At 57.5% G+C, this 25,202-nt stretch overlaps 3 protein-coding genes across 7 annotated transcripts; 1 reads left to right on the top strand and 2 right to left on the bottom strand.

Annotated features, from left to right (window-relative positions):
* The first annotated feature begins 509 nt into the window (after positions 1-509).
* HIRIP3 (HIRA interacting protein 3) lies at positions 510-5,498 on the top strand. Its single transcript, XM_054026020.1, is given in 11 exon segments — positions 510-623; positions 755-914; positions 1,085-1,171; positions 1,174-1,317; positions 1,320-1,400; positions 1,403-1,567; positions 1,570-1,873; positions 1,875-2,517; positions 4,138-4,315; positions 4,497-4,595; positions 4,791-5,498. Coding segments are annotated over 11 exon segments (2,013 nt in total). The 5' UTR covers positions 510-617; the 3' UTR covers positions 4,937-5,498.
* Positions 5,499-5,637: 139 nt separating this feature from the next.
* On the bottom strand, positions 5,638-10,251 carry LOC128836036 (dual specificity protein phosphatase 14-like). 3 transcript variants are annotated; one of them, XM_054026041.1, is made up of 2 exons: positions 9,843-10,251; positions 5,638-6,901 (listed from the first exon to the last, which is right to left on the bottom strand). In XM_054026041.1, the coding sequence occupies exons 1-2, from the start codon at positions 9,915-9,917 to the stop codon at positions 6,257-6,259; spliced, it is 720 nt and encodes a 239-aa protein (XP_053882016.1). In that variant the 5' UTR covers positions 9,918-10,251; the 3' UTR covers positions 5,638-6,256. The 3 variants fall into 3 exon arrangements, with proteins under 3 accessions (XP_053882016.1, XP_053882018.1, XP_053882017.1); XM_054026043.1 differs by lacking the exon at positions 9,843-10,251 and adding an exon at positions 8,117-8,465; XM_054026042.1 differs by lacking the exon at positions 9,843-10,251 and adding an exon at positions 7,309-7,512.
* Positions 10,252-10,339: 88 nt separating this feature from the next.
* PAGR1 (PAXIP1 associated glutamate rich protein 1) lies at positions 10,340-12,616 on the bottom strand. 3 transcript variants are annotated; one of them, XM_054026045.1, is made up of 4 exons: positions 12,517-12,616; positions 11,327-11,714; positions 11,001-11,083; positions 10,340-10,899 (listed from the first exon to the last, which is right to left on the bottom strand). In XM_054026045.1, the coding sequence occupies exons 1-4, from the start codon at positions 12,551-12,553 to the stop codon at positions 10,718-10,720; spliced, it is 690 nt and encodes a 229-aa protein (XP_053882020.1). In that variant the 5' UTR covers positions 12,554-12,616; the 3' UTR covers positions 10,340-10,717. The 3 variants fall into 3 exon arrangements, with proteins under 3 accessions (XP_053882020.1, XP_053882022.1, XP_053882021.1); XM_054026047.1 differs by lacking the exon at positions 12,517-12,616 and adding an exon at positions 12,320-12,476; XM_054026046.1 differs by lacking the exon at positions 12,517-12,616 and adding an exon at positions 12,167-12,297.
* Between the last annotated feature and the right edge of the window lie 12,586 nt (positions 12,617-25,202).

The following is a 25,202-nucleotide window of genomic DNA, read 5'->3' as shown; positions in this document are numbered from 1 at the left end:
TCACTCGCGGGCTCTTCCAGGGCAGCCCGGACCTCAGGTGCCCCCGGGCCCGGACACCTGGGTTCCCTGGGCTGGTAGGGGGAGCAAAGGATTGTGGAGCCCGGACTCCTGGGTTCTCTGGGCGGGAAGGGGTTCGGTGGGTCGGAGCGGGGGGACTGGTGCCCGGACTCCTGGGTTCTCTGGGCGGGAAGGGGTCGGTGGGTCGGAGCGGGGGGACTGGTGCCCGGACTCCTGGGTTCTCTGGGCGGGAAGGGGTTCGGTGGGTCGGAGGCGGGGGGACTGGTGCCCGGACTCCTGGGTTCTCTGGGCGGGAAGGGGTTCGGTGGGTCGGAGCGGGGGGACTGGTGCCCGGACTCCTGGGTTCTCTGGGCGGGAAGGGGTTCGGTGGGTTGGGGGGGGGCGGCACCCGACTCCTGGGTTCTCTGGGCGGGAACGGGTTCGGTGGGTTGGGGGGGCGGCACCCGGACTCCTGGGTTCTCTAACCCCGTCCCCTGTGCCCGCAGTGTGCTGACGCTGGCCATGGTGCGGAGCAGGTACCTGGCCCATGTGGGCCGGCAGAGCCTGGTGCGGGAGGAGAAGGAGCTGCTCAAGCAGCTGGTGAGGAGGAGCTGCTGAGAATGCAGGTGAGGGGGAGCGGCGGGGAGGTGAGGGGGGGGCTCGGGCAGTGGGGAGGAGAGGGGGGGCTCGGCGGGGAGGTGAGGGGGAGCTCGGCGGGGGCGGGTTCCTGTGTAACCTCATTGGCCTGTGCCAGCAGCTGGATGATTCCAGTTCCGACGGGGGGTCCCCGAACCCCGAGAGCGCCCGGGACGCCCTGAAGTCGGGGCTGAGAAGCGACCCCGCAGCGGCTCCGACTCGTCGTGGGGGGGCCCCAAGGACATGGCGAGAAAGAAACAGGCGACTGGATCAGGGTTCTGGTGAGCAGGTGCCCCCCACACCCCAGATGGGCCACTTCCAGCGCGGGTCCCCGTGTGCCCAGCCCCCCCGCCCCAGAGGGGCCGCGTCCCAGCACCGGGCAAGGATCCTCCTGTGCCCAGCCCCCGCGTCCCAGCTCTGGTTAACTCCTTCTTCCCCGTCTGGTTTCCAGAGGCCCGTTCTGATGAGGAGGATTCTGGGATTGATTCGAGGAAGCCGAAACTGGCTCCTGGCCAGGAGGATGCCGGGAAATCCGGGCACACGGATCGTGTGAGGACGAGGGGGATTCTGGGGCAGAGGAGACACCAGACCGGGGTGGCGCCGGCAGAGAGCGCGACTCCGAATGGGCGGCCGGCAGCGAGGGAACGAAGCAGCCCCCGAGGAGGAGAGCAGAGGGAGCCGAGGCGCAGGCCGGCCGGGGAAGAAGCGAGCGAGAGAGGCAGAGCGGAGGGGTGACTGTGGGGAGCAGATGGGGAAAGCGAACGGGGGATCACAGCTCAGATGCAGGAGGAGTCGGGGAGTGAATCGGCAGTGGAGGAGGAGGAGTTTAAGCGGCAGAAGCAGACAGGGAAGACGGGAGCGAGGAAGACCAAGCGGAGGAGTGATAGCGAGGAGGAGGGGGACAGCAAGAAAAAGGGAAGGATGAAGGCTCAGGGACGGAAGTGGGGAGCGACTCTGAGGTGAACGAGAAGGAGTGTCAGAGCAGAAAGGGGCAGGAAGAAGAGAACGAGGAAGCCGGGAGATGGAGTGATAGTGAGGAGGAAGAGAACAAGGAGAAGAGGACAAAGGCTCAGAGAGAGGAGGAATCAAGGAGCGAGTCAGAGGAGGGTAGGAGCCGGAAGCCGACAGGGAAGAAGGGAACGAAGGAGGCCGAGTGGAGGAGTGATAGTGAGGCTGAGGAAGTGGGCAGCAGGAAGAGGGGCAGGTTGACGGCTCAGAAGAGGGAGGAATTGGGGAGCGAGGTCGGAAGCGGAGGGTAGGAGCCGGAAGCTGGCAGGGAAGAAGGGAATGAAGGAGGCCGAGCGGAGGAGTGATAGCGAGGCTGAGGAAGTGGGCAGCAGGAAGAAGACAAAGGCTCAGAAGTGGGAGGAATTGGGGAGCGAGGGGGGTAGGAGCAGGAAGCCGGGAATGAAGGAGGCGGAGCTGGAGAGGAAGAAGAGGACGACGAAGGCCCAGAGTGAGGAGGAATCGGGGAGCGAGGAGGAGGAGGGTGAGAGCAGGAAGGGAAGGAGGAAGGCCGAGCAGGGCAGCGAGAGCGAGGAGGAGGAGGGTGGTGGGAGCAGGAAGGGGACGGGGAAAGAGGGAAGGAGGAAGGCCAAGCGGGGCAGCGAGAGCGAGGAGGAGGAGGGTGAGAGCAGGAAGGGAAGGAGGAAGGCCGAGCAGGGCAGCGAGAGCGAGGAGGAGGAGGGTGAGAGCAGGAAGGGGACGGGGAAAGAGGGAAGGAGGAAGGCCAAGCGGGGCAGCGAGAGCGAGGAAGAGGAGGGGAAGGTGCAGGCGAGGCAGAGGGGCAGCTCTGAGACAGACGACGACGACTCTTCATCCTCCTCCTCCGCACAGGATGAGAACAACAGCCCCAACCCAGGCTTCCGGCGCAAGAAGGGAAAGGTGAGGGGGGGATGGGACCCAGGCGTCCAGGACAGCTCCCGAAAGGGGTCCTGCAGCGCTTCCAGCGCCCAGGATGGGGAGTGGGGTCCGGGCGTCCCGAAGGGGTCCTGCTGTGTCCTCAGAGCCCGGAATGGGGAGTGGGAACCAGGCCTCCGGGACGGCTCCCGAAGGGGTCCTGCAGTGCCCCCATAGGCCAGAATGGAAAATGGGACCCAGGCGTCCGGGTCGGCTACCCAAAGGCACCTACTAAAAGGAATTACCAACTGTAATTGCACTGAATGAATTTTTTTCTCCTGGCAAAATTGTTTTAAATGTCCTAAGCGAGGAAACGTGAACTGAAATTCGATTCAATCCCTTTTTTCTCCTAATGCAAAAAGGAACAAAAAAATTGAACAGAAATTTTCATACTTTGTTTTTTCCAGTGGAAAATTGTTTTAAAATTTCCAAAACCCCCAAGAAATTGTGAAATGAAATTCTGGCTCCATTAATTATTTTTCCCATGAAAAATGTGTCTGACAACTGGGGGGAAAGGATCGAGGACTGAAATTGCACTAAATACATTCTTTCTCCAGGAAAAAAACAATATAAAAGTCGTGAAAAGTTGTAAAGTTATTGCATGGATTTTTATTTTTTTTTTGTGGACTTTTTTTTTTAAGCTGGAGAAAGGGAACAAGAAATTGTAGAAAAATTTCAGTTCTCACTATTTTCCCAGTGGAAAATTGTTTTAAAAGTTAGAAAAAAAGGACAAATTATGGAATTAAATTTTTGCTACATTCATTTTTTTCCCCCAGTGGAAAAAATGTTTTAAAATTCAGGAAAAAGGAATTGGGAACTGAAATTGTACTCAATTAATTTTCTTTTCTCCTGGCAAATTAATTTTAAAAGTCGGAGAAAAGGGAAAAAACCTGATCTACAAAATTTTGCTGTGTGAATTTTTGTCGTCCCCCCCCCCCCCCAGTGGAAACTTTTTGTAGACAGAGAAAAGAGAAATTGAGAACTGAAATGTTGCTATGTGATTCACACTTGTCCCCAAGGTGGAAAAATGGTTTTAAAATTCAGGGGAAAGGAATTCTGAACAGAAATTGCACTAAAAATTTTTTTCCTCTGGAAAAATTATTTTAAAAGTCAGGAATGAGAAAACATGAACTGAAATTTTATTAAATGCAGGTTTTTCCCAGTGCAATTTAAAAGAGGGGGCGGGGTAGAGAGAAGGGAAAAATAAACGGAACTGAATTTTTATTATATTTTTTCCCAGCGGAAACTATTTTTTAAAGTTAGAAAATTGGACATCGTCAAATGAAATTTTGCTGCAGGAATTAGGATTTTCCCTAAGGGAAATGTTTGTATTTAAAAAAACAAACCAAACCAGGAGTCGGGGTCAGGAAAGCCATCGAGCGCTGAACTTTTCCGACATTAATTTCCGTTCTCCAGTGGAAAACGTCCGAGAATGGCGGGGGGCGGGGGGGGGTTAGAAAAAACAACCCACCCACAAGGTTTTAAAGGAACTCACCCCCACCCCCCAGCTGAGCCCGGGAAAATTTCGTTTGGTTTTCCCACGAAGCGCGGTTTTCCTGTAGCCCCTCCCCTTGGGGGCGGTCCCTAACCTGTCCCCACCCCCAGGCACCAGGCAGCGGGGGGGCCGGCCCGGCGGAGGAGCACCCGGCGGTGCGGCGGCTGAAGCGCTACATCCTGGCCTGTGGCGTGCGGCGGAACTACAGGAAGCTGCTGGCCGGGTGTCGCTCCGTCAAGCAGCGGGTCGGGGTCTTGCGCCGGGAGCTGGAGGCCATTGGGCTGCAGGGTGAGGGGGGGATGGGGGCGGGGGGCTGGAGGGGGCGGGCAGGGTGGGGGGGTTGGAGATGGGGCAAGGAGGGGGGTTGAGGGTACAGGGAAGGGGGCCCCTGGAGTGAGTTGGGGGAGGGGTTTGGGAGGGGCAGGGGGCTCCCCGGGAGAGCCCCCCAGTAACCCCCCCATTCCCCCAGGGAACCCCTCTCTGGAACGGTGCCGGGCGCTGCGGCTGCGCCGGGAGGAGGCAGCCGAGGTGGCAGCGCTGGACGTAGGGAACATCATCGCCTCGGACGGTGAGGGGGGCGGGGGGGAGAGACGGGGGGTGCAGTTGGCAGTGGGGTTGTGGGGTGAAACACTGGGACGGGAGATGGGGCTGCAGGTTGGAGTTAAGGGGGATGGATCCAGGGGGATGTGCGGGGCGGGGAATCGGGGGGGGGGGGGAGCAGGGACCGCCCTCTGGAGCTGACCCTCCTCTACCCTCCCCACAGGCCGTCCCCGGCGCCGGAACATCTGGAGCCTGTACAGCACTCCCCCGGCCGACCCCCCAGTCGCCGACGGGGGCCCCCCAGCCCGGCACCCAGTGGACTGGTCCAGCCTCCGCGGCGTGATCAGCAGTGACGCAGAGAGCGACTGAGGCTGGGGGGCAGCGCCTGGGTATAACACCCCCCCTGCCCACTGTGGGGCTCACCCCTGCTTGGAAGGGCCCATTGTTTGTGGGGGGCAGGTCAGGGAGTGCCCCCTGTTGGATAGGGGGGCAAATCCGTCTCCCATTCCACACTTGGTAGGGAGCAGGTATGGGGCTCCAGGGCCGATTTAGGATGAACTTGGGACAGAAATCGGCGGGGGGGTAACCTCTAGGAATTCCCCCCCCGACTGGTGTCTGGCACTTTGAGGTGCTCCCACCCATCACCCCAAAACTGGAGGTTGGGGACCCCATAGCCACTAGCGGGGTCCTCCCTGCAGTGCTGGGGGGGGGAGCCAGAGGTGACCCCAGAATATTCCCACACTGGCCCCTCAATGAAGGATGCTGGGGCAGGGGGCTGGATGTGTCCTGGCTTGGGGGGCACCCCATAGTTCTACACCTGGGCGGCAATTCCCCCCACATTGACCCTGAGCCCCCCAGTTGTAAATGTCTTTGTTTTATTTATTTATAGGAGTTTTTTATATTATAAAATAAAGTGAATTTTATTATTTAAGGGGCGAGCGAGTGAGCATGCCCCCCCCAAACCTCCCCACTGCGGCCAGAGCCCCCCAGACCTCCCCCAATCCCCCACTGCAGGCAGTGCCTCCAAGCCCCCACCTCCTCCCTGCCCCCCAGCAGCCCCTGCTGAGTGGTTTAATGGCAAGGTTTGTTTATTGCGCTCGTGGCTGGGGAAGGACTATAGATCTTTGTGGCTATGTACAGAGCTATACAGGGGCGAGCGGAAGACAGGCTGAGAGCAGATTCTCTCCCCCCACCCCCATTTTGCCCCCTCCCACTTACACCCCCCCCCACTTACACCCCCCCAATTGAGGGCAGCAGTTGAGATCTTGTCTCTCCGGGGGGGGGGGGGGAATTGTTTGTGGGGGGGGTGAATTGGAAGGCGGTTAGTGGGGTGTTTGTGGTAGGCCCTACAAAAATGGCCACCCAGGGGGAGAGTCACACGGGGGGGGGGGGGGGGGGAGTTATACTCAATGACTCTTCTCCCCCCCCCCTTTAAACACAGCTTCAGACTCTGCAAAACCCCCCCTCCAAGTTTCTGAGGTTAGAAAATGCTTTTTTGTGGGACAACCTCTACCCCCCGCCAAGCCGGTCCCAGGGTGGGGGAGCTGCCCCCAAATCTCTCCTCCAGGGGCAAATACAGTCACCAGTGCCCCCGAGGTGTTCAGTCTGCCCAAGTCCGGGCACTAACATCTGCCCCTTGCTGGGGCGGGTCCAGCTGTCCTGGGTTGCAAAGTACTGGGTGGTGCCCGCCTATCTGTAGCTCCAGAGGGGCACCAGGCCGCGGGTCTCCTTCTCGTAGACGTCGGGCACCGGGCCGATGGGCGAGGGCACCATGCGCACTGTGTTCTTGCCGAAGAGCCGGCGCTCGTAGTCGATGAGCTGGCGCCAGAAGCCCACGTTGGGCCGCACCACGGGCCGCCGGCTCTTCACCCACTGGTGGGCATCCAGCAGGCTGAGCCGATGGTACTTCATGAGGTAGGCGATGCAGAGCGAGGCCGAGCGGCTCACGCCCGCCACGCAGTGCACCAGGGTGCGCCCGTTGCGCTTGCCCGTCTGGTGGATGCGGTCGGCCACCGAGTCGAAGTAGAGGCCCAGGGGGGCGTGGGGCAGGTCGGGCACCGGCACCTTGACGTACTCGATGTCGGGCCAGTTGGCGTTGGGGATCTCCATGGTGGCGTTCACCACGCAGGTCACCGCCCGCGCCGACACCAGGGGCCGGTTGGCGGCCGCATTGCCACTGCACAGGTAGAGGCAGGGTGAGATCTGGGCGATGCCCCCCAGCGCCGACAGTGGGGGGACCCCGGGGGCCGGCTTCGCCGCGGGGGCCGGGCTGCGCCGGAAGAAGCCGGGCGTCCGGAAATTCATGGTGGAGGCTTCGGCGTACATGGGGGATGGCTGGGGGGGAGAGAAAAGGGGGGGTGTCAGAGGGGGGGCTCTGTGCCCCAGCTCCCAGCCCCCTACAGCCAGTACCTGCCCTGGGGCTGGATTCCCCCTGGTGGGCCCAGGCCCCATCCCCACCCCCGTCTCCAGCGCTTTCCATTCCCCCTCCCCATAGGTGGGGGGCACATTTCGAAGGTTCTCAAGTGAGCCCCCCCCCGGATCTCCAGTGCGGGGGGGGGAATAGAATAGAGGGGATGATCCTGCCTCACCCCCTCCCGGCCGCCTGGGTCCGCCCCCACTTCCCTAGGCGAGAGCCGCCCCTGGCTCGGGCCGACGCCCCCGTTGTGGGGGTGCAGGGCGGAAAGGGGGTGGGATCTTGGGGGGGCCCCAGAGTCCTGGCCCCCCCCGCCGGGGGCGCCTACCTAGCTCCGGCTGGGGCCGGCCCCTCCCCGTGGGGGGCTAGGGGGCAGCCGGGAGGCCGCCTCCGTCCCGCCGCGGAACCCAGGCATCCGGCTCTGGGATGGGGAGGGGGGCTGCGGGGCTGATGCGCAGAAAAAGGGAGGGAGAAAATGGAGGGGGGAGGGATGGGCCCGCCCCTTAAAGGGCCAGAGCAGGACTGGCACCCTCGCCCTGCCGGTGCCCCCCCCCTCCCGACCTGCAGCCCCTGCCCCCCCCAACCATGCCGGTGCCCCCCCTCCTGACCTGCAGCCCCCACAGCCCCTCCCCCCCACCCTGCCGGTGCCCGCCCCTCCGGACGTGCAGCCCCCCCCCAGCTCTGCCGGTGCCCCTCACTCCCGACCTGCAGCCCCTGCCCCCCCCAGCCCTGCCGGTGCCCCTCACTCCCGACCTGCAGCCCCCCGTAGGGGAGGGGGAGGCTGGCATCACCTCTGTGGGGCAGGGGCTTTCCAAGCACCCCCCACTTTTGTCAGGGAACCCAGCATCCCTCGGCACCCCAACAATCCCCTGCCCCCAGAATCCAACCGACCCCAATTCCCCCTGCACTCTACATCCACGACCCCAATGCATCCCCCTTTCCATCCCCCGCTGCCCCCACAATCCCCCCACCCACTCTCCCGTCAGACCCCCCCCAAAACCCTGTGCCACTCCTCCCACCATGGCCCTGACACCCCAAACATTACCCCACTAGCCCGCCCCCAATTCACCCGTCCCCTCTACTAACCCAGCCTCTGCCCCCTGCACACTCCTTCAGGCTGTGGGGTGCCCCCTTACCTGGCACTTGCCTGCTTCCACTCAGCAGGGCTCTGGGGGGCCAGGGGTGGCTCCCCGGCGGTGAGGGGAAGGAAAAGGGGTGTTCCTGGCTCCCCGGCGGGCCGGCCCAGCGCTGGTGCCTTCACACCGGCCCAGGGCCCTATATACGCTGGGGCCCCCCCGGCCCCGGCTGCGTTGGAGGTAACAATGGGTTGCCATGGTGACGGGATGCGGGGGCGCGGGGGGGACCGTGCGTCAGCTGCTGACACAGAAAGGAGACCGAGGGGGGGGCAGCTTCCGGGTTCCCTGAGGCCTCCAGCTGCCTTGGCCCCTCCGGGGGGTGCCGTCCTCACCTGGCCACAGGGGGGCGCTGGCTGGCTCGGGGGCAGGGGGCCTGTCCTGGGGGGGAGGGGCGCTGCCCCCCCCAGCCCAGGTGGCAGCAGGTTGAAATCTCTCTCCACCCCCTCATCAACCCCCATCCCGCCCCCCCCCCCCGGGGAGTCACGAAGCTGCCGCTCCCCCCACACGCCCAGCACGGCCGCAGTGGGCATCTGAGTCACCCATCTCCCAGGGAGGGACTAGGGCTGCGGGTCAGGAGTGAGGGGCACTGGCAGAGCTGGGGGCGCAGGGCTGGCAGGGGCTGTGTGTCGGGAGTGAGGGGCACCGGCAGAGCTGGGGGGGGACAGGGCTGGGCTGGCAGGGGCTGCGGGTCGGGAGTGAGGGGCACCGGCAGAGCTGGGGGGGGCAGGGCTGGGCTGGCAGGGGCTGCGGGTTGGGAGTGAGGGGCACCGGCAGAGCTGGGGGGGGCAGGGCTGGGCTGGCAGGGGCTGCGGGTTGGGAGTGAGGGGCACCGACAGAGCTGGGGGGGGACAGGGCTGGGCTGGCAGGGGCTGCGGGTCGGGAGTGAGGGGCACCGGCAGAGCTGGGGGGAGGCAGGGCTGGGCTGGCAGGGGCTGCGGGTCGGGAGTGAGGGGCACCGGCAGAGCTGGGGGGGGACAGGGCTGGGCTGGCAGGGGCTGCGGGTCGGGAGTGAGGGGCACCGGCAGAGCTGGGGGGCGACAGGGCTGGGCTGGCAGGGGCTGTGGGTCGGGAGTGAGGGGCACTAGCAGAGCTGGGGGAACCCAGGGCTGGGCTAGCAGGGGCTGCGGGTTGGGAGTGAGGGGCACCAGCAGAGCAGGTGGACCCAGGCGTCCGGAGGGCGAGGAACGGCTCTGGGTAAAGGCACAGGGGGAGAACGGGGTCTGCTGGGTTTTGTCTCTGTTCCCCACGTGGGGGTCTGGGTTTGGGGGGCAGGAGCCAGCTGACTCAGGTGGTGTCTTGAGTGGGAGGGCGGCCTGGCTGTGGGGTGGGCCCCAGGGAACTCCCCACCACAAGCCATGCTGTAGCAAAGGGCCCGGCACGCCCCAACTCGGGACTGGGGCCTAGAGGGATCTCGACACTCCCCTCCCCCCCCCCGCAATTGCTCCGTCCCTGCCTCCGTCCCGCCCCGCTTGCCCAGCTGGTGGGGGGTGGATGGGGCAGGTCTGGGCTCTGAGCCGGGACCCCACCCTCCCCACATCACACACACCCCTGACCCAAGCACCTCGGGGCAGGAGGCCTCAGGCGAGGGGGAATGCATTTCCTGCAGAGGCCCCGCCCCTTAATGCCAGCATTCTGCCCTGATTGGACAATGGAACACAAAGCCCGGCCTCTGAAGAGGGGCCTCATCCTGTGAGGACATGACCCAGCAGGGAACAACAATTCACACCTTCTCCTGGGAGGAACAGCCTGCGGGCAAAGGAAGTTCCTGAGGCGATACAGGAAGTCCCGCCTCCTCCTGCATGGGTAACGAAGTCCCACCGCCTGCCTCGATAACAATACAGGAAGTCCCACCTCCAGCCCTGATGACAACACAGCAAGCCCTTACCTCTCATAGCAGAATACCTAGGGTTCACACACCCTTGTATTGTGGGTGTAACAGGAAGTCCCGCTTCCTGGAGGAACAGGATCCTGCCGACTGAGTGCCCAGGGTGGCCATGTCTGCAAAACACTCCTGAGCCTCGGGAAGGCCCGATTCACAGACACACACAACCCCGTGGCAGAGGTCCCGGCCAGGCTCTAAGGGAGACCCCTCTGGGGTAGGATCTGCAGAGGTGGTGTTTATGTAGGGCCTACAAGAGTCCCAAGCCTCGTTGGGGTCAGAGTGTCTGGCACTAGGGGGCCTCAGCTCAGCATGAACCGGGCAGAAGAAAGGAGACGCCAGAGGGCGAGAAACACATTTATTGCAGCAGAAACACTGGATAGACCCTTCCCTCCCCCATGTCCAGCTGTAGGTTCTGCCCCCTCCGGGCAACACAGGGGGGTATTTCCTGCTTTGCCAGCCCCTTATGGGGGTGGAGCCATAGGTGTGATGGAGGCAGCTGTGCTGAGATCCTGAAAGCCACGGGCCCCATTCCCGTGCCCTGGGGCCCTGTGCCCCATGGGCTGACCCCACTGGTCCGTCACTGTATTCCTCCCCCATCTCAGCCCCCTGAGCTGGTATCCGGGCTGGAGCATCCTTGGTGCAGCGGGATCCCAGCGCCAGCCCAGAGAATGCTGGGAAGGGGGCAGGGCCCCACTGCCTGCCAGCCCCACCCCCGGCAGTCAGTACTTGCGCTGGCGCAGGAAGAGCCCCGAGGGGCGCTGTGGGGACGGTGCCTCCTCCCTGTCCAGCTGGAAGAGGTCGCGGCCCGTGCGCAGGATCTGCTCCTCCAGCTTCTTGTGCCGCTTCATGTCTGACAGCACCTTGTCCAGCCGGGCCTCGCGCTTCTGGCTGCGCGAGCCGCCTGTGGGGGGAGGGGAGCATCAGGACCCCTGGGTTCCATCCCCGCTCAGGGAGGGGGGAGGGAGCCAGGACGCCTGTGTTCTATCCCGGCTCTGCTCCTACCTGGTGTTCTCCTGCGATCAATCAGGGAGTTCTTGGGTGTCACAGGCTCATCGTCAAAGTCAAACTCGGTCGGGACGTGGGGCCTGGAGCAGAGAGAACCAAGGGGTTAAAGACCCAACAGAGGGGAAGGGGCAGCGCCAGACGCACAGTCCCCAGCCCTCCCAGTACCCCTCAATGCCAACCCGCAGCCCCTGCTAGCCCAGCCCTTTCCCCCCAAGCCCTGCCAGTGCCCCTCACCCCCGACCCACAACCCCTGCCCCCCCCAGCCCTGCCACTGCCCCTCACCCCCAACCCACAGCCCCCAGCTAGCCCAGCCCTGTGCTCACTTCTCCTCCTCCTCCTCTTCGCTCTCGGGCTGCCCGTCAGACCTGTCCTCCTCCTCGCTGTCTGGCTCAGGGGTGGGGGCCCTGCGGGGCAGGAGCTCGGCCTGGAGCGGCAGGGTGCCCTCTGCAGCGATCTGCTCGTAGAGGCGTCTGATCTCCTCAGGCGGCGGCATCCAGGCCTCTGGGGCCTCCAGCTCCTCGTCGCTGCAGGGGACACACCACCCAGCCTCTTCCTCCTGCCCCCGCTCCTCCGCCCCTTCCGGCGCCGGCCCGTCCTCCTCCGCTGCAGCCGGCACCAGCTCCGGGGCATCCTCAACCGCCAGGGACTGCATCCCAGAGGTCACCTCGCCCTCCTCCGTGGCCGCGGCCTCCATGGCGGGACGGGACCAGGCTGCAAGGGGAGAGCCAATGGTTAGAGCATGGCTGGAGACCCTACAATAACAAGCCAGCAGTCAGTGCTGGTGCTTTTCAGGGGCACAGTGACCACAAAGAGTTCAGCGGAGACCCTACAATAACAGCCCTGAGCTTAGATGCCAGTCACACCAACACTGTGGCCATTTTGGGGCTCGCCACCTGCCAGTCATGCCAGTGTGGCAGCCATCCCAGAGGTCGGCCAGTTGCGCCAACCCGGCGGCCATCTTGGGGCTCACGCCAACCTGGCAGCCATCTTGGGGCTCGCCATCTGCCAGTCACGCCAACACGGTGGCCATCTTGGGGCTCACGCCAACCTGGCGGCCATCTTGGGGCTCGTGCCATGCTTGTCATGCCATGGCAGCCATCTTGGCAGTGGCCCCTGATGTTCACGCCGAGGTGGCGGCCATCTTGCAGCTCGCCCCAACTGACCCTGCTGGGGGCTCCGGTCACTGGGCTCCCAAGGGAAGCTGGGGGGGGGTCACATCTCAGCCACTGGCTACCAGGCAACCCCAGGCCCCCGCCGCCATTTTGTGAAGCCTCTGCTCGGGACCTTTCACTGCGCGTGCGCCCCCCGCGCCTTACCACGCGCATGAGGACGGAGCCCGTACCGCGCCCCTCTCAGAGCGTTTGCCCCTCACTGCGCATGCGCCTCTTTCAAAAGTCGGCCAGGTCGCACGCCCTGCTCAGCGAAGTCTTGCTAATGCTTCTTCAGTGCGCATGCGCCATACTCCTTTTTTTCCCCCCGCCCTGCTGTTTGAGCATGCGCTGTTTATATTCACCGCTCAAAAGCGCGTGCACCACCCTCTCAGTACGCATGCGCCATTGCGATGCGTCTTAACGCCCCCCCACCCACGCCCGCTCCTCAGCCGCTCGCCCCGACTTCAGCTCGGCTCCAACGCCCCCGCCCAGCCGCGCGCGTGCGCCCGCCCCATCCGGCGCTCCTGATTGGTCGGCCTGACCGAAGGGGCGGGGCTAGCGCCAAACGCAAAAGGACTGGCGTCTGAACCGGACCCGAAGGAGAACTGGGGGGGCTGGAGGAGAAGTCGGGGAGCGGGAGGTGGTGGTGGGAGGAGCCAGGGGAGGGAGGTGGGGGAGGGGCTGGTGGGAGGTGCATGGGGGAGGGGAGGAGCCAGGGGAGGAAGGTGGGGGAGAGCGAGGGGCTGGTGGGAGGAGTCTGGGGGAGGGGAGGAGCCGGGGAGGGTAGGGGGAGGAGCCAGGGGAGGAAGGTGGGGGAGAGGGAGGGCTGGTGGGAGGAGTCTGGGGGAGGGGAGGAGCCAGGGAGAGGGAGGGGCTGGTGGGGAGAGGAGGAGGGGGTGGGGGTAACTTGAGGGGGTGGAGCAGAGGGGGGAGGATCCTGGAGCAGCAGATGTGGGGAGGAGGGGGTCAGGAGCGTGGCTGGAGAAGGCAGATCATGGTGGAGGGAGCAGAGGTTGGAGTTTGGGAGGGTCCTGTGCAGCCCCGTCCCTACCAATTATGGTGCCCTACGCAGCCCAAGCCCCTGCTCCTCCACCCCCTGCGGAGAGGCTGAGCTGCGCTCAAGGCCTGTGGGCAGGCAGGAGCTTTGGGGGGCCCCACAGGCCCAGAGTGGCCCGGGGAATTAGCAGGGGGCCTGGCACCGGCAGTAGCAAGCGGAACAATCCGGCCCCAGCCTGCTCCGCTCCCCCCGCCCCAGCCGTATTGTTCAGGGGAAGGGACTTGGGGGCAGGGGTCTACCCCCACCGAACTCACCAGCGGCGGGAAACAGAGCGACACAGCGGGAAGCCAGCAGAGTGGAGAGAGTTGTCCTGGGCCCTGCACCCCCCTAGGAACGTCCCTGCCCCTTGCAGTGAGCGCACCCCATGGGCATCATGAAATTTGGGGCAATTTGGTACCCCAAATGTCACGGTGCCCTACACAGCTGTATATTCTGCTTATGCCTAAGGACGGCCTGGTTCTGGGGGCAGAGTCGGCGGGGGGGAGCTGGGTGGAAGAGGTAGGAGTCACAGGCAGGGGGTCCTTGGCAGAGATGGGGGGGCTGCCTGGAAAGAGAGGGCTTATGCAGGGACCCTTGTTAGGCAGTGCACAGTGGGGGGGTGGGAGGGACAGGGAGACACTGGTGTCACTGTCTCTCACTGCCCCCCTCCCAGACAGCCGGCCCATCCTCCCAGCAGGCACCGGGCCATCTGGTGTATTCCTTCTGTCAGCCCAGCCCAGCCCCCAGAAACGTGGTAATTGGGGTGGAATAAATGGGCCCTAAGGTCAGAGGTGTTAATCCGACCCTGTCCAGCATTGTAGAGGGGGCAGAGTTTGGCATACAGAGATCTCAGCATGCCAGGGGCCACGGCAAACACCCCGTTCCTCAGCCTTTTAACCTTCTGTTATAGGTACAGAAAAGAAGGCAAAACTGTTAAAGCGGAGTATTACAGCAGCTTTTGTTTGAACAACATCCCTGGTTCCCTTTGACTTTGGCTATGAGGAGTCTTTAGAAAATAAAAACCCAACTTGACATGACCACCTTGACCAGACGAGGGCGCTCCCGCAGAGACGTCATGGAACAGGCCACTCAACTACCCCGAGAAAACCTGCTGCAATACGGAAAGAAAAGCCCTGGAACCGTACACCCCCAATTGTCACCTAGCACTTTACACTGGATCCCGCATGGGATATCATCAAACAACTACAGCCCATACTCGATGGGGATCCCATCCCGAAAAATCTTCCCTGAGCTCCCTTTTTGGCCTTCAAACAACCCCCGACCTCTCTCCAAGCTCCTCAGAAGCAAGCTCTCCAGAAGTGAAACCAGAAATCGGTGGGCCCTTGAATGAACTTGCACAGGAAAATGATAAAAGACAAAAACACCACATCACCCATAGGTGAACAATTGTCACTTGCTCCATATCTGACCTCTCAGTCCTTGTCCTGAAAGGAAACCTGCACAAAACCTTCAAAAGATGAACCTGGGAGCTTAAATTCATAACTCCATCGGACACAAAAATCATGGACTCAGTAGAGACACTGGATTTATGGCTCATTACAACAATCTGCAACCCACTAACCCTCCTTTGTCCTCAGACTGCAGAAGGTTAGCTGCCCACCTCACTTTGAATGGTCTCTTGCAACATGTGCTAACTCCTTGTGCTAACGATCCACTCTGCCTTCTATTTAGCTGTGACCCTCGGAGCACCTTTCCCAGCCCTGAAGAAGAGCTCTGTGGAGCTTGAAAGCTAGTCTCAATCACCAACAGAAGTTGGTCCAATAACGGATATTACTTTCCCCACCTTGTGGGCTGGTCTACACTGGAAACATACATCGGCATAGTTACATCTCTCAGGGTATGTCTACACTATGAAATTAGTTCGAATTTATAGAAGCCGGTTTTATTGAAATCGGTTGTATACAGCCGATTGTGTATGTCCACACAATAAAATGCTCTAGGTGCTCTAGTCGGCAGACCGCGTCCACAGTACGAGGCTAGCGTCGACTTCCGGAGCATTGCACTATGGGTAGCTATCCCACAGCTATCCCACAGTTCCCGCAGTCTCCGCCGCCCCTTGGAATTCTGGGTTGAGATCCCAATGCCCGGATGATGCAAAACAGTGTCGCGGGCGGTTCTGGGTACATGTCGTCAGGCCCCTCCCTCCCCCGTCACAGCAACGGCAGACAATAGATTCGCGCCTTTTTACCTGGGTTACCTGGGTTACCTGTGCAGACAACATGGAGCCCGCTCAGCACAGCTGAGCTCACCGTCACCATATGTCCTCTTGGTGCCGGCAGACGTGGGACTGCATTGCTACACAGCAGCAGCTGCTAACTGCCTTTTGGCGGTAGACGGTGCAGTAGACTGGTAGCCTTCATCGGCGATCTGGGTGCTGGCAGCCGTGGGGCTTGCCTTTTGGCAGTAAATGGTGTATTATGACTGTTAGCCGGCCTATTACAAGTCGGGTCATCGCACATTAGCAGAGTCTTCCCTGAGCAGCAGCTCATGCAATAGGCCTGAAGACCATCGTCATACACCGCCCCGTATTTGCTGCCAAGCACCCAGAAAGATGCCGAGGGCTATCAGTCACGCTGCACCGTCGTCTTAAGATGTAAAAAATAGATTTTCTCTGTATTCATTTGCTTCCCCCTCCCTCCGTCAAATCAACGGCCTGCTAAACCCAGGGTTTTCAGTTTAATCTTTGGGGGGGACCAGTCTGTGACAGTTGTTTGTGTCTCTCCCTGATGCACAGCCACCGTTCTTTATTTTAATTCCCTGTGCCTGTACGCCATGTCGTCACTCGGCCCCCCTCCCTCCTTCCCCTAGGCCGTCAGATACTACGTTTGCGCCACAGCTCGAGCCGAGAAGCGGTTCGCGCCTTTTCTTTGAATTCTGGGTTGAGATCCCAATGCCCGGATGATGCAAAACAGTGTCGCGGGCGGTTCTGGGTACATGTCGTCAGGCCCCTCCCTCCCCCGTCACAGCAACGGCAGACAATAGATTCGCGCCTTTTTACCTGGGTTACCTGGGTTACTTGTGCAGACAACATGGAGCCCGCTCAGCACAGCTGAGCTCACCGTCACCATATGTCCTCTGGGTGCCGGCAGACGTGGGACTGCATTGCTACACAGCAGCAGCTGCTAACTGCCTTTTGGCGGTAGACGGTGTAGCATGAGTGATAGCCGTGGGGCTGGCAGCCGTAGGGCTGCATTGCACCAGCCCCTTCCAGGCGATGGTATATTATGACTGGTACCCGTCGTCATCGTACTGGAGTGGCTGTCAATCATGGCCACCTGGGCAGACATGCTACTGTCTCGATGATGACGGTTACCAGTCATAATATACTATTTTCTGCCAATTGCCCAATATTGTCTGCTAAGCACCCAGAAGAGGCCGAGGGCGATGCTGGGTGCTGGCGGACGTGGGGCTGGCAGACGTGGGGCTGCATTGCTACACAGCAGCAGCCCCTTGCCTTTTGGCAGATGATGGTATATTATGATTGGTACCCATCATCATCGTACTGGTATGGCTGTCACTCATGCTGCAGCGTCGGCTGCCACCTTAAGATGTAAAAAATAGATTTGTTCTGTGTTCATTTGCTTCCCCTTCCTCCGTGAAATCAACGGCCTGCTAAGCCCAGGGTTTCCAGTTTAATCTTTGGGGGGACCATTCTGTGTGACAGTTGTTTGTGTTTCTCCCTGTTCCTGTACCTGTACGCCATGTCGTCACTCGGCCCTCCCTCCCTCCCTCCCTCCCTCCCTCCTTCTCCTGGTCCATCAGATACTACTTTCGCGCCTTTTTTCTGACCAGGCGCCATAGCTAGCACTGGGATCATGGAGCCCGCTCAGATCACCGCAGCAATTATGAGCACTATGAACACCACGCGCATTGTCCTGGAGTATATGCAGAGCCAGAACATGCCAAGGCGAAACCCGGACCAGGCGAGGAGGCGATTGCAGCACGGCGACGAGAGTGATGAGGAAATTGACATGGCCATAGACCTCTCACAAGGCACAGGCCCCAGCAATGTGGAAATCATGGTGTCACTGGGGCAGGTTGATACCGTGGAACGCCGATTCTGGGCCCGGGAAACAAGCACAGACTGGTGGGATCGCATCGTGCTGCAGGTATGGGACGATTCCCAGTGGCTGCGAAACTTTCGCATGCGTAAGGCCACTTTCATGGAACTTTGTGACTTGCTTTCCCCTGCCCTGAAGCGCCAGAATACCAAGATGAGAGCAGCCCTCACAGTTGAGAAGCGAGTGGCGATAGCCCTGTGGAAGCTTGCAACGCCAGACAGCTACCGGTCAGTCGGGAATCAATTTGGAGTGGGCAAATCTACGGTGGGGGCTGCTGTGATCCAATTTGCCAGGGCAATGAAAGACCTGGTGATAGCAAGGGTAGTGACTCTGGGCAACGTGCAGTCAATAGTGGATGGTTTTGCTGAAATGGGATTCCCAAACTGTGGCGGGGCCATAGACGGAACCCATATCCCTATCTTGTCACCGGAGCACCAAGCCACCGACTACGTAAACCGCAAGGGGTACTTTTCAATGCTGCTGCAAGCCCTGGTGGATCACAAGGGACGTTTCACCAACATCAACGTGGGATGGCCGGGAAAGGTACATGATGCTCGCGTCTTCAGGAACTCTGCTCTGTTTCGAAAGCTGGAGGAAGGGACTTTCTTCCCGGACCAGAAAGTGACCGTTGGGGATGTTGAAATGCCTATCGTGATCCTTGGGGACCCAGCCTACCCCTTAATGCCATGGCTCATGAAGCCGTACACAGGCAGCCTGGACAGGAGTCAGGACCTGTTCAACTACAGGCTGAGCAAGTGCCGAATGGTGGTGGAATGTGCATTTGGACGTTTAAAAGCGCGCTGGCGCAGCTTACTGACTCGCTCAGACCTCAGCGAAAAGAATATCCCTATTGTTATTGCTGCTTGCTGTGCGCTCCACAATATCTGTGAGAGTAAGGGGGAGACCTTTATGGCGGGGTGGGAGGTTGAGGCAACTCGCCTGGCCGCTGATTACGCGCAGCCAGACACCAGGGCGGTTAGAGGAGCACAGCAGGGCGCGGTGCGCATCAGAGAAGCTTTGAAAACGAGTTTTGTGACTGGCCAGGCTACTGTGTGAAACTTCTGTTTGTTTCTCCTTGATGAACCCTGCAACCCCCCCCCCCCCGACCCGGTTCACTCTACTTCCCTGTAAACCAACCACCCCACCCCACCCTCCCCTCCCCCTTGCAGAGGCAATAAAGTCATTGTTTTTTCACATTCATGCATTCTTTATTAGTTCCTTACAGAGGTAGGGGGATAATTGCCAAGGTAGCCTGGGATGGGTGGGGGAGGAGGGATGGAAAAGGACACACTGCATTTTAAAACTTTAACTCTTATTGAAGGCCAGCCTTCTGATGCTTTGGCGATCATCTGGGGTGGAGTGACTGGGTGGACGGAGGCCCCCCCACCGTGTTCTTGGGCGTCTGGGTGAGGAGGCTATGGAACTTGGGGAGGAGGGCTGTTGGTTACACAGGGGCTGTAGCGGCGGTCTCTGCTCCTGCTGCCTTTCCTGCAACTCAACCATACGCTCGAGCATATCACTTTTATGCTCCAGCAGACGGAGCATTGCCTCTTGCCGTCTGTCTGCAAGCTGACGCCACCTATCGTCTTCAGCTCGCCACTTGCTCTGTTCTTCCCGCGATTCAGCCCGCCACCTCTCCTCTCGTTCATATTGGGCTTTTCTCATCTCCGTCATTGACTGCCTCCACGCATTCTGCTGTGCTCTATCAGCCTGGGCGGACATCTGCAGCTCCGTGAACATCTCGTCCCTCGTCTTACGTTTTCTCTTTCTAATGTTCACGAGCCTCTGCGAAGGAGAAACATTTGCAGCTGGTGGAGGAGAAGGGAGAGGTGGTTAAAAAAGACACATTTTAGGGAACAATGGGTACACTCTTTCATTACAAGGTCGCATATTTCGGCTTGCAGGCAGCCATCGTAGGCCACAGTGTTTTGGCTTTTTTAACCTTCTTAACATGCGGGAAAGGTTGCAAACAGCAGCGCATTTCCCATATCAAGGATGAATTGGGTTGTCCATTTAAAATGGGGTTTCAATGTAAAAGGAGGGGGCTGCGGTTTCCCGGTTAACATGCGGCACAAACACAAGTAAACCACCCCCCCACACACACACACACGATTCTCTGGGATGATCACTTCACCCCTCCCCCCCACCGCGTGGTTAACAGCGGGGAACATTTCTGGTCAGAAGAGCAGGAACGGGCGCCTCTGAATGTCCCCCTTAATAAAATCACCCCATTTCAACCAGGAGAGCTTTCTGGAGATGTCCCTGGAGGATTTCCGCTCCATCCCCATACACGTTAACAGACTTGCTTGCTTTTTTTTTGTAATGTTTACAAATATTTACAAAGTTACACTCACCAGAGGTCTCCTGTGTGCCCTGAGGGTCTTGGGTGAGTTCGGGGGTTACTGGTTCCAGGTCCAGGGTCACAAACATATCCTGGCTGTTGGGGAAACCGGTTTCTCCGCTTCCTTGCTGCTGTGAGCTACCTACAGTACCTCCATCATCATCTTCCTCGTTCCCCGAACCGTCTTCCCTGTGTGTTTCTCCAGTGAGAGAGTCATAGCACACGGTTGGGGTAGTGGTGGCTGCACCCCCTAGGATCGCATGCAGCTCCGCGTAGTAGCGGCAAGTTTGCGGCTCTGCCCCGGACCTTCCGTTTGCTTCTCTGGCTTTGTGGTAGGCTTGCCTTAGCTCCTTAATTTTCACGCGGCACTGCTGTGTGTCCCTGTTATGGCCTCAGTCCTTCATGGCCTTGGAGATCTTTTCTAATACTTTTCCATTTCTTTTACTGCTACGGAGTTCAGCTATCACTGCTTCATCTCCCCATATGGCGAGCAGATCTCGTACCTCCCGTTCGGTCCATGCTGGAGCTCTTTTGCGATCCTGGGAGGACTCCATGACGGTTACCTGTGCTGATGAGCTCTGCGTGGTCACCTGTGCTCTCCACGCTGGGCAAACAGGAAATGAAATTCAAACCTTCGCGGGTCTTTTCCTGTCTACCTGGTCAGTGCATCTGAGTTGAGAGCGCTGTCCAGAGTGGTCACAATGAAGCACTGTGGGATAGCTCCCGGAGGCCAATAACATCGAATTCCGTCCACACTACCCCAATTCCGACCCGCAAAGGCCGGTTTTATCGCTAATCCCCTCGTCGGAGGTGGTGTAAAGAAACCGGTTTAAAGGGCCCTTTAATTCGAAAGAAAGGGCCTCGTTGTGTGGACGTGTCCAGGCTTAATTCGGTTTAACGCTGCTAAAGTCGACCTAAACCCGTAGTGTAGACCAGGCCTCAGGGTTGTTAAAAACCCACACCCTGGAGTAACGCAGTTATCCCAACCTAATCCCCAGTGCAAGCAGTGCTAGGACACTGGAAGAATTCCATCTCGGGGGAGGTGAATTATGCGCTGATGCAGCATTTTAGGTGTAAACATACCCTCAGTCTTTACATCGCAACAATTGTTCTTTTGGGGGCAAAGGGAAATAGTCAAAATGAGTTGGAGCTGCAGTTGCTGTTGTTGTTAAAGTCCAATCCCGTTTCCTCCAAGACAAGACAAACAAAAGGAGAGACAAGAACAGCAGAGACAGACAACACAGCTTCTGGTTGCTAGTTCTCACTTATCAGGGGGTAGCCATGTTAGTCTGTATCTACAAAAACAACAAGGAGTCTGGTGGCACCTTAAAGACTAACAGATTTATTTGGGCATAAGCTTTCGTGGGTAAAAACCTCACTTCTTCAGATGCATAGAGTGAAAGTTACAGATGCAGGCATTATATACTGACACATGGAGAGCAGGGAGTTACTTTGCAACCTCCCTGCTGGAGAAACTTGGGTCCAGTCCCTAGTGTGACCAGCCACGCTAGACCTGAAAAACTCGTGACAGTATCAAGCTGTGCAGGACAATGCTTTTAGCTGCCTCTTTGGTCACGGGCTCACAGCTGGGTTGCAAGCTATACAGTCTTGGCCGACTAAGCCAAAAGGGAGAGAGATGGTGAAGAAATAAGGTGGGGAAGGAAAAGGACATGTGGCGCGGAGGAAGGTGACAAAAGGTGAGTGACACAGGGGGGTGACAAAGTCTCCCACCCCAAGTGGTGGTTGGGATTTACCCAAAGCAGGTAGAGGTGGCTACATCATCTGGGTCCCTCTCTGGGCCAGTCTGGTCATGACATCCCTCAGGATCAGGACAGTGAAGGCCCAGCAGAGTGATGGTGGATGCTGGGGTCCCAGGGGACGGTGGGGGTGGCAGCTGTGATGATGACACTCGTTCCTTTCGGTTCTGATTTTCAGTCAGCCAACATTGCTGCTGTTCTCCCCACAAAGTCTCTTTGAGGCCCCAAAAGGGAGTGGTAACTGGAATGGCCTATCCCCTCATTATTTTGTTCACCCATTTGGCCAAGTTTCCGATCATTGATTTCCAGTCCCCCACTTCTCTTGTTCACAGGCATAATCTGATTACAGTTGTGGAGTTAGATCAGGGGGGACAAGAACAGCAAAGACAGATTTTATTTGGACTAATTCAGTCTGTCACCCTTTGGCACCTTTGCCCATCATCATTTGCTGTCCTAGGTTACTGTGACATCTCATGAACGTTCACTCCCTTCTCGGTTGTGGTCTCAATTAGATAAAAACAAACTTTTGATAATCAGTTTGCTTAATGGATTTCCCCATACCCCCATCCTTGGGGCTCTTTGAATTCTGATGGCTTAACTACACAAAAGGGCTCGAACTAAATTTGATTGTAGAGAATTTTATTAACTATCCTTAAGCGCAACATATAGCGATAAGAAGGCAAAAATATTAGGAGTATTTGCTAACAAGCTAGGAAATTGGCCTATATGATAATTGGCCTATCCAAGTTTCAAGAATCACCTAACAACTATAATTGAAAAGAACACATTCACGCAACATCTATCCTGGGAAGGTGGCTTTTGTTTTGGATCCCGCAGAATAGGGCCTCAGTTGTCCCAGGTGATTATCAACCCTGGCGTTGCTAACACAGAGGAAAACATAATCCAAAGGTAAAACGTAAGACAATCTGGTCAATTATTTACATCACAATTCATCATAGTCTCCTTTGCAATGGATATATACCAGTCAACCCTTTTAACCTAGTTCTCCATGAGTTATATGAGCCCTCAAATCTGATTAACACGCTATCTAACAGGAACTCCTACATTTAGGCTCAGAAGGATTTGATTTTTATCGGTAAATGTCGATTTCACTGCACACGCGCAAACCGATGAAACAGTATTTCCGTCGATAATCATCTAAATGAACAGCGAGCCAAAGTAGGAACAACGCTGCTTGAGAACTTCTTAGGGTTTGATGTCAGGCTACTGACTTTGTATATTTTGGCACATGATGTTAATAATTTGTGTTTCACCTATAATAAGCTTTCACCTTATCACCTCAATGCAGCCGTCATTAAATCATTATTGTCTGACCGTCAATAACTTCCCACAACTGTGAACATTTAAATAGATACAAAATATTAAAATTTTAAAAACAAACTTCAATATTAACAGTCAAAATCTGCCTCCCTTCCTATATTTATGCTGGATGCATGGAATGAGTTCCAAAGGGCCGCATGCTTTGTTCTTGTGTTATGTCTGTAGACACCTAGACCTTGAAAAGCAGCATGAAATTATTAATTATGGTAGACACATGCACAGTCCTTCACAATCTTAAATAACAGTACATTGTTTAGTTACTGCATAGCTGGGTTCAAAAAATAATTAGATAACTTCATGGAGGATGTGTCCATCAATGGCGGTTAGCCAAGATGGTCAGGGGTTCAAACCCATGCTCTGGATGTCTCTAAACCTCTGACTGCCAGAAGTTGGGACTGGACAAGAGGGGATGGATCACTTGATAAATTACCCTGTTCTGTTCATTCCCTCAGCAGCATCTGGCATCAGCCGCTGTCAGAAGACAGGATGCTGAGCTAGATGGACCATTGTTGGACCCAGTACAGCGGCTCTTATGTAGTTTTAAACTACTTTACAACAATCTTGCCAAGAACTAGTTATGCAGCAAGGACACACACTGTAACCCTGTCACAATCTTCGAAGCACACGCACCCTTCCCTGCTAATTAGCTACCCAGCTTCAGGAAATGGTCACTTGACTCATTTGGGTCGTCATCCAAGAGAAAGTCTGCGTGTTACTCATCACCAGCCCCTTGTTCAGCCGTCAGTGCAGTTACTGTTCACAGCAGGAGGGACACTGCAAACGCAGGTGAAGGGAAGGACGGGCCAAATATAGCCTTCTCCCTGTGCGCTGGCGGGCAACCTGAATTGCTGGAAGATGGAGGAGACAGTTAAAGGGGCCTGTCCAAGATGTTACCAAGAGGACTCCTAGGGAGCCAGCCCAGGATCTCAGCTCTTCTTCCTTCCAGGTATCTTGATGTTCAGGAAGCAAAACACTGAAGGAAACTGGTTGTTTAATGCCATTTCCACTGGGGGGAAGGGCAACTTGGATCCTCTTTCGGAGCAGCTGGCATGGACCAATCAGATGGTGACTCATACTCCCATCCAACCGAAATGTGAGTCGTTCCTGCCCAGCATCCAGTCAAAGGACAATGCATCACCTTTGAGTTCATGCGACTGGAACTGGAATTTTCCTGTCTCTAAGTGCAAAACACCTTATCACACCAGCTTGTGGAAGACAAGACAGGTCAGAGTTGTTGTACAACCATCTTGGGATGGATGTTGAACACTGGCCGGCTTGCTTCAGGCAGCACCTTACTGCTCCAAGTCGCTTTCCTTGGGCCCCTTGGCCAGCTTTGCACATAACACTTGCTTGAGTTGCAGGTTCTTCATTGATGCTCTGCATGCTGCTGAAATGTCCGATTTGTCGTTCGCGTCATTGATCCAAAGTCTCCCCATAGTCTTGGGTGCTTTTTCAACTTGTTTGAAAGTCCATCCTACAACGCAAAGTCACTCCAACAACTGCTCTTCTCCAGCAAGCCAGAACAGATGTGTCAATCTTCCAATTCTGGTCTCCTCGTCTAACCAATGGTGCCAGGTCCTTTGTGCCTACGGCTAAGCTGTGTCTGTGCGTTACTGATCAAACAGTGACATTTCTGATTATTCAACTCTGTGATCAAGTGTCCTAATAACACACTATGTGGCTTCATTTCTTTTTATTTACTGCTCTTTCAATATAACTTTATTTCATTAACGTGATAGATGCATGAAGATTTTCAATCAGGCTTACACTCCCCTCTTCCCTTTTTCATTACACTAAAATAAGTCAATCTCACGGGGCCCCATTGCTTTCCTGGACAGGATGGCACAGGAGCTAAACCCTGTCATGAAAGATTTTATCACTCACAATGGGCTTCCTTTTTATAGCTATAACCATTCATCCACCTAGTTGATTTTCCTACTACTGCCTCTGGCACCGTAATATAGGTTCTTAATATTTAATATCCATATTTCAGTTCATTCATTCATAGGCAGGGAGTTAACTCTTCAGGTCTGATTCAGTAATTAAGGAGACCTCAGGATCAGTAAGCTTGACTGGGTTTATTAAATCATTAGTTAATTAGACAGCACATAAGAGTATAACTGTTGACACTGCAGCGGGTGACATGTCCTTTCCTAATTCGGCCATTGGCTACAGTTTCGATAATTTTACAGAGGCGCTGTCTACAGTTTCAGTCTCAATACTGCCTCTTTTTCACAGACAACTGTTGCGGATTGTGGGGGAGTTAGGGCCCTGCACCCCTCTTCCCGAGATTCACTGCGACTCTCAGCCAGCCAGTAAAGCAGAAGGTTTATTTGGATGACAGGAATACAGTCCAAGACAGGTCTTGCAGGCACAGACAACAGGGCCCCCCCTCAGTTAGGTCCAGCTTGGGGTCCCAGGGCATGCCAGCCCACCCCCCTTTGGGGGGGGTCAGAGCCATCCCTGCCTCCCAGCCATCTCTCCAGCCTCC

This window comes from Malaclemys terrapin, chromosome 4, assembly GCF_027887155.1.
Source record: "Malaclemys terrapin pileata isolate rMalTer1 chromosome 4, rMalTer1.hap1, whole genome shotgun sequence".
NCBI lineage: Eukaryota > Metazoa > Chordata > Testudines > Emydidae > Malaclemys > Malaclemys terrapin.
Note: the sequence above shows the minus strand (reverse complement) of the source record. Positions and strands in the feature narration are given on the sequence as shown.

Excerpts from the sequence above, each read along its gene's own strand:
- LOC128836036 (XM_054026041.1), bottom strand. The coding sequence starts at position 9,917 with ATGCAGGAGGAGGCGGGACTTCCTGTATCGCCTCAGGAACTTCCTTTG. Across the intron at positions 6,902-9,842 it reads GCTGTTCCTCCCAGGAGAAG|CCATCCCCCATGTACGCCGA; the intron begins GTGTGAATTGTT and ends TCTCCCCCCCAG.
- PAGR1 (XM_054026045.1), bottom strand. The coding sequence starts at position 12,553 with ATGCGTACTGAGAGGGTGGTGCACGCGCTTTTGAGCG. Across the intron at positions 11,084-11,326 it reads GAAGAGGAGGAGGAGGAGAA|GCCCCACGTCCCGACCGAGT; the intron begins GTGAGCACAGGG and ends TCTCTGCTCCAG. Across the intron at positions 10,900-11,000 it reads TGATCGCAGGAGAACACCAG|GCGGCTCGCGCAGCCAGAAG; the intron begins GTAGGAGCAGAG and ends CTCCCCCCACAG.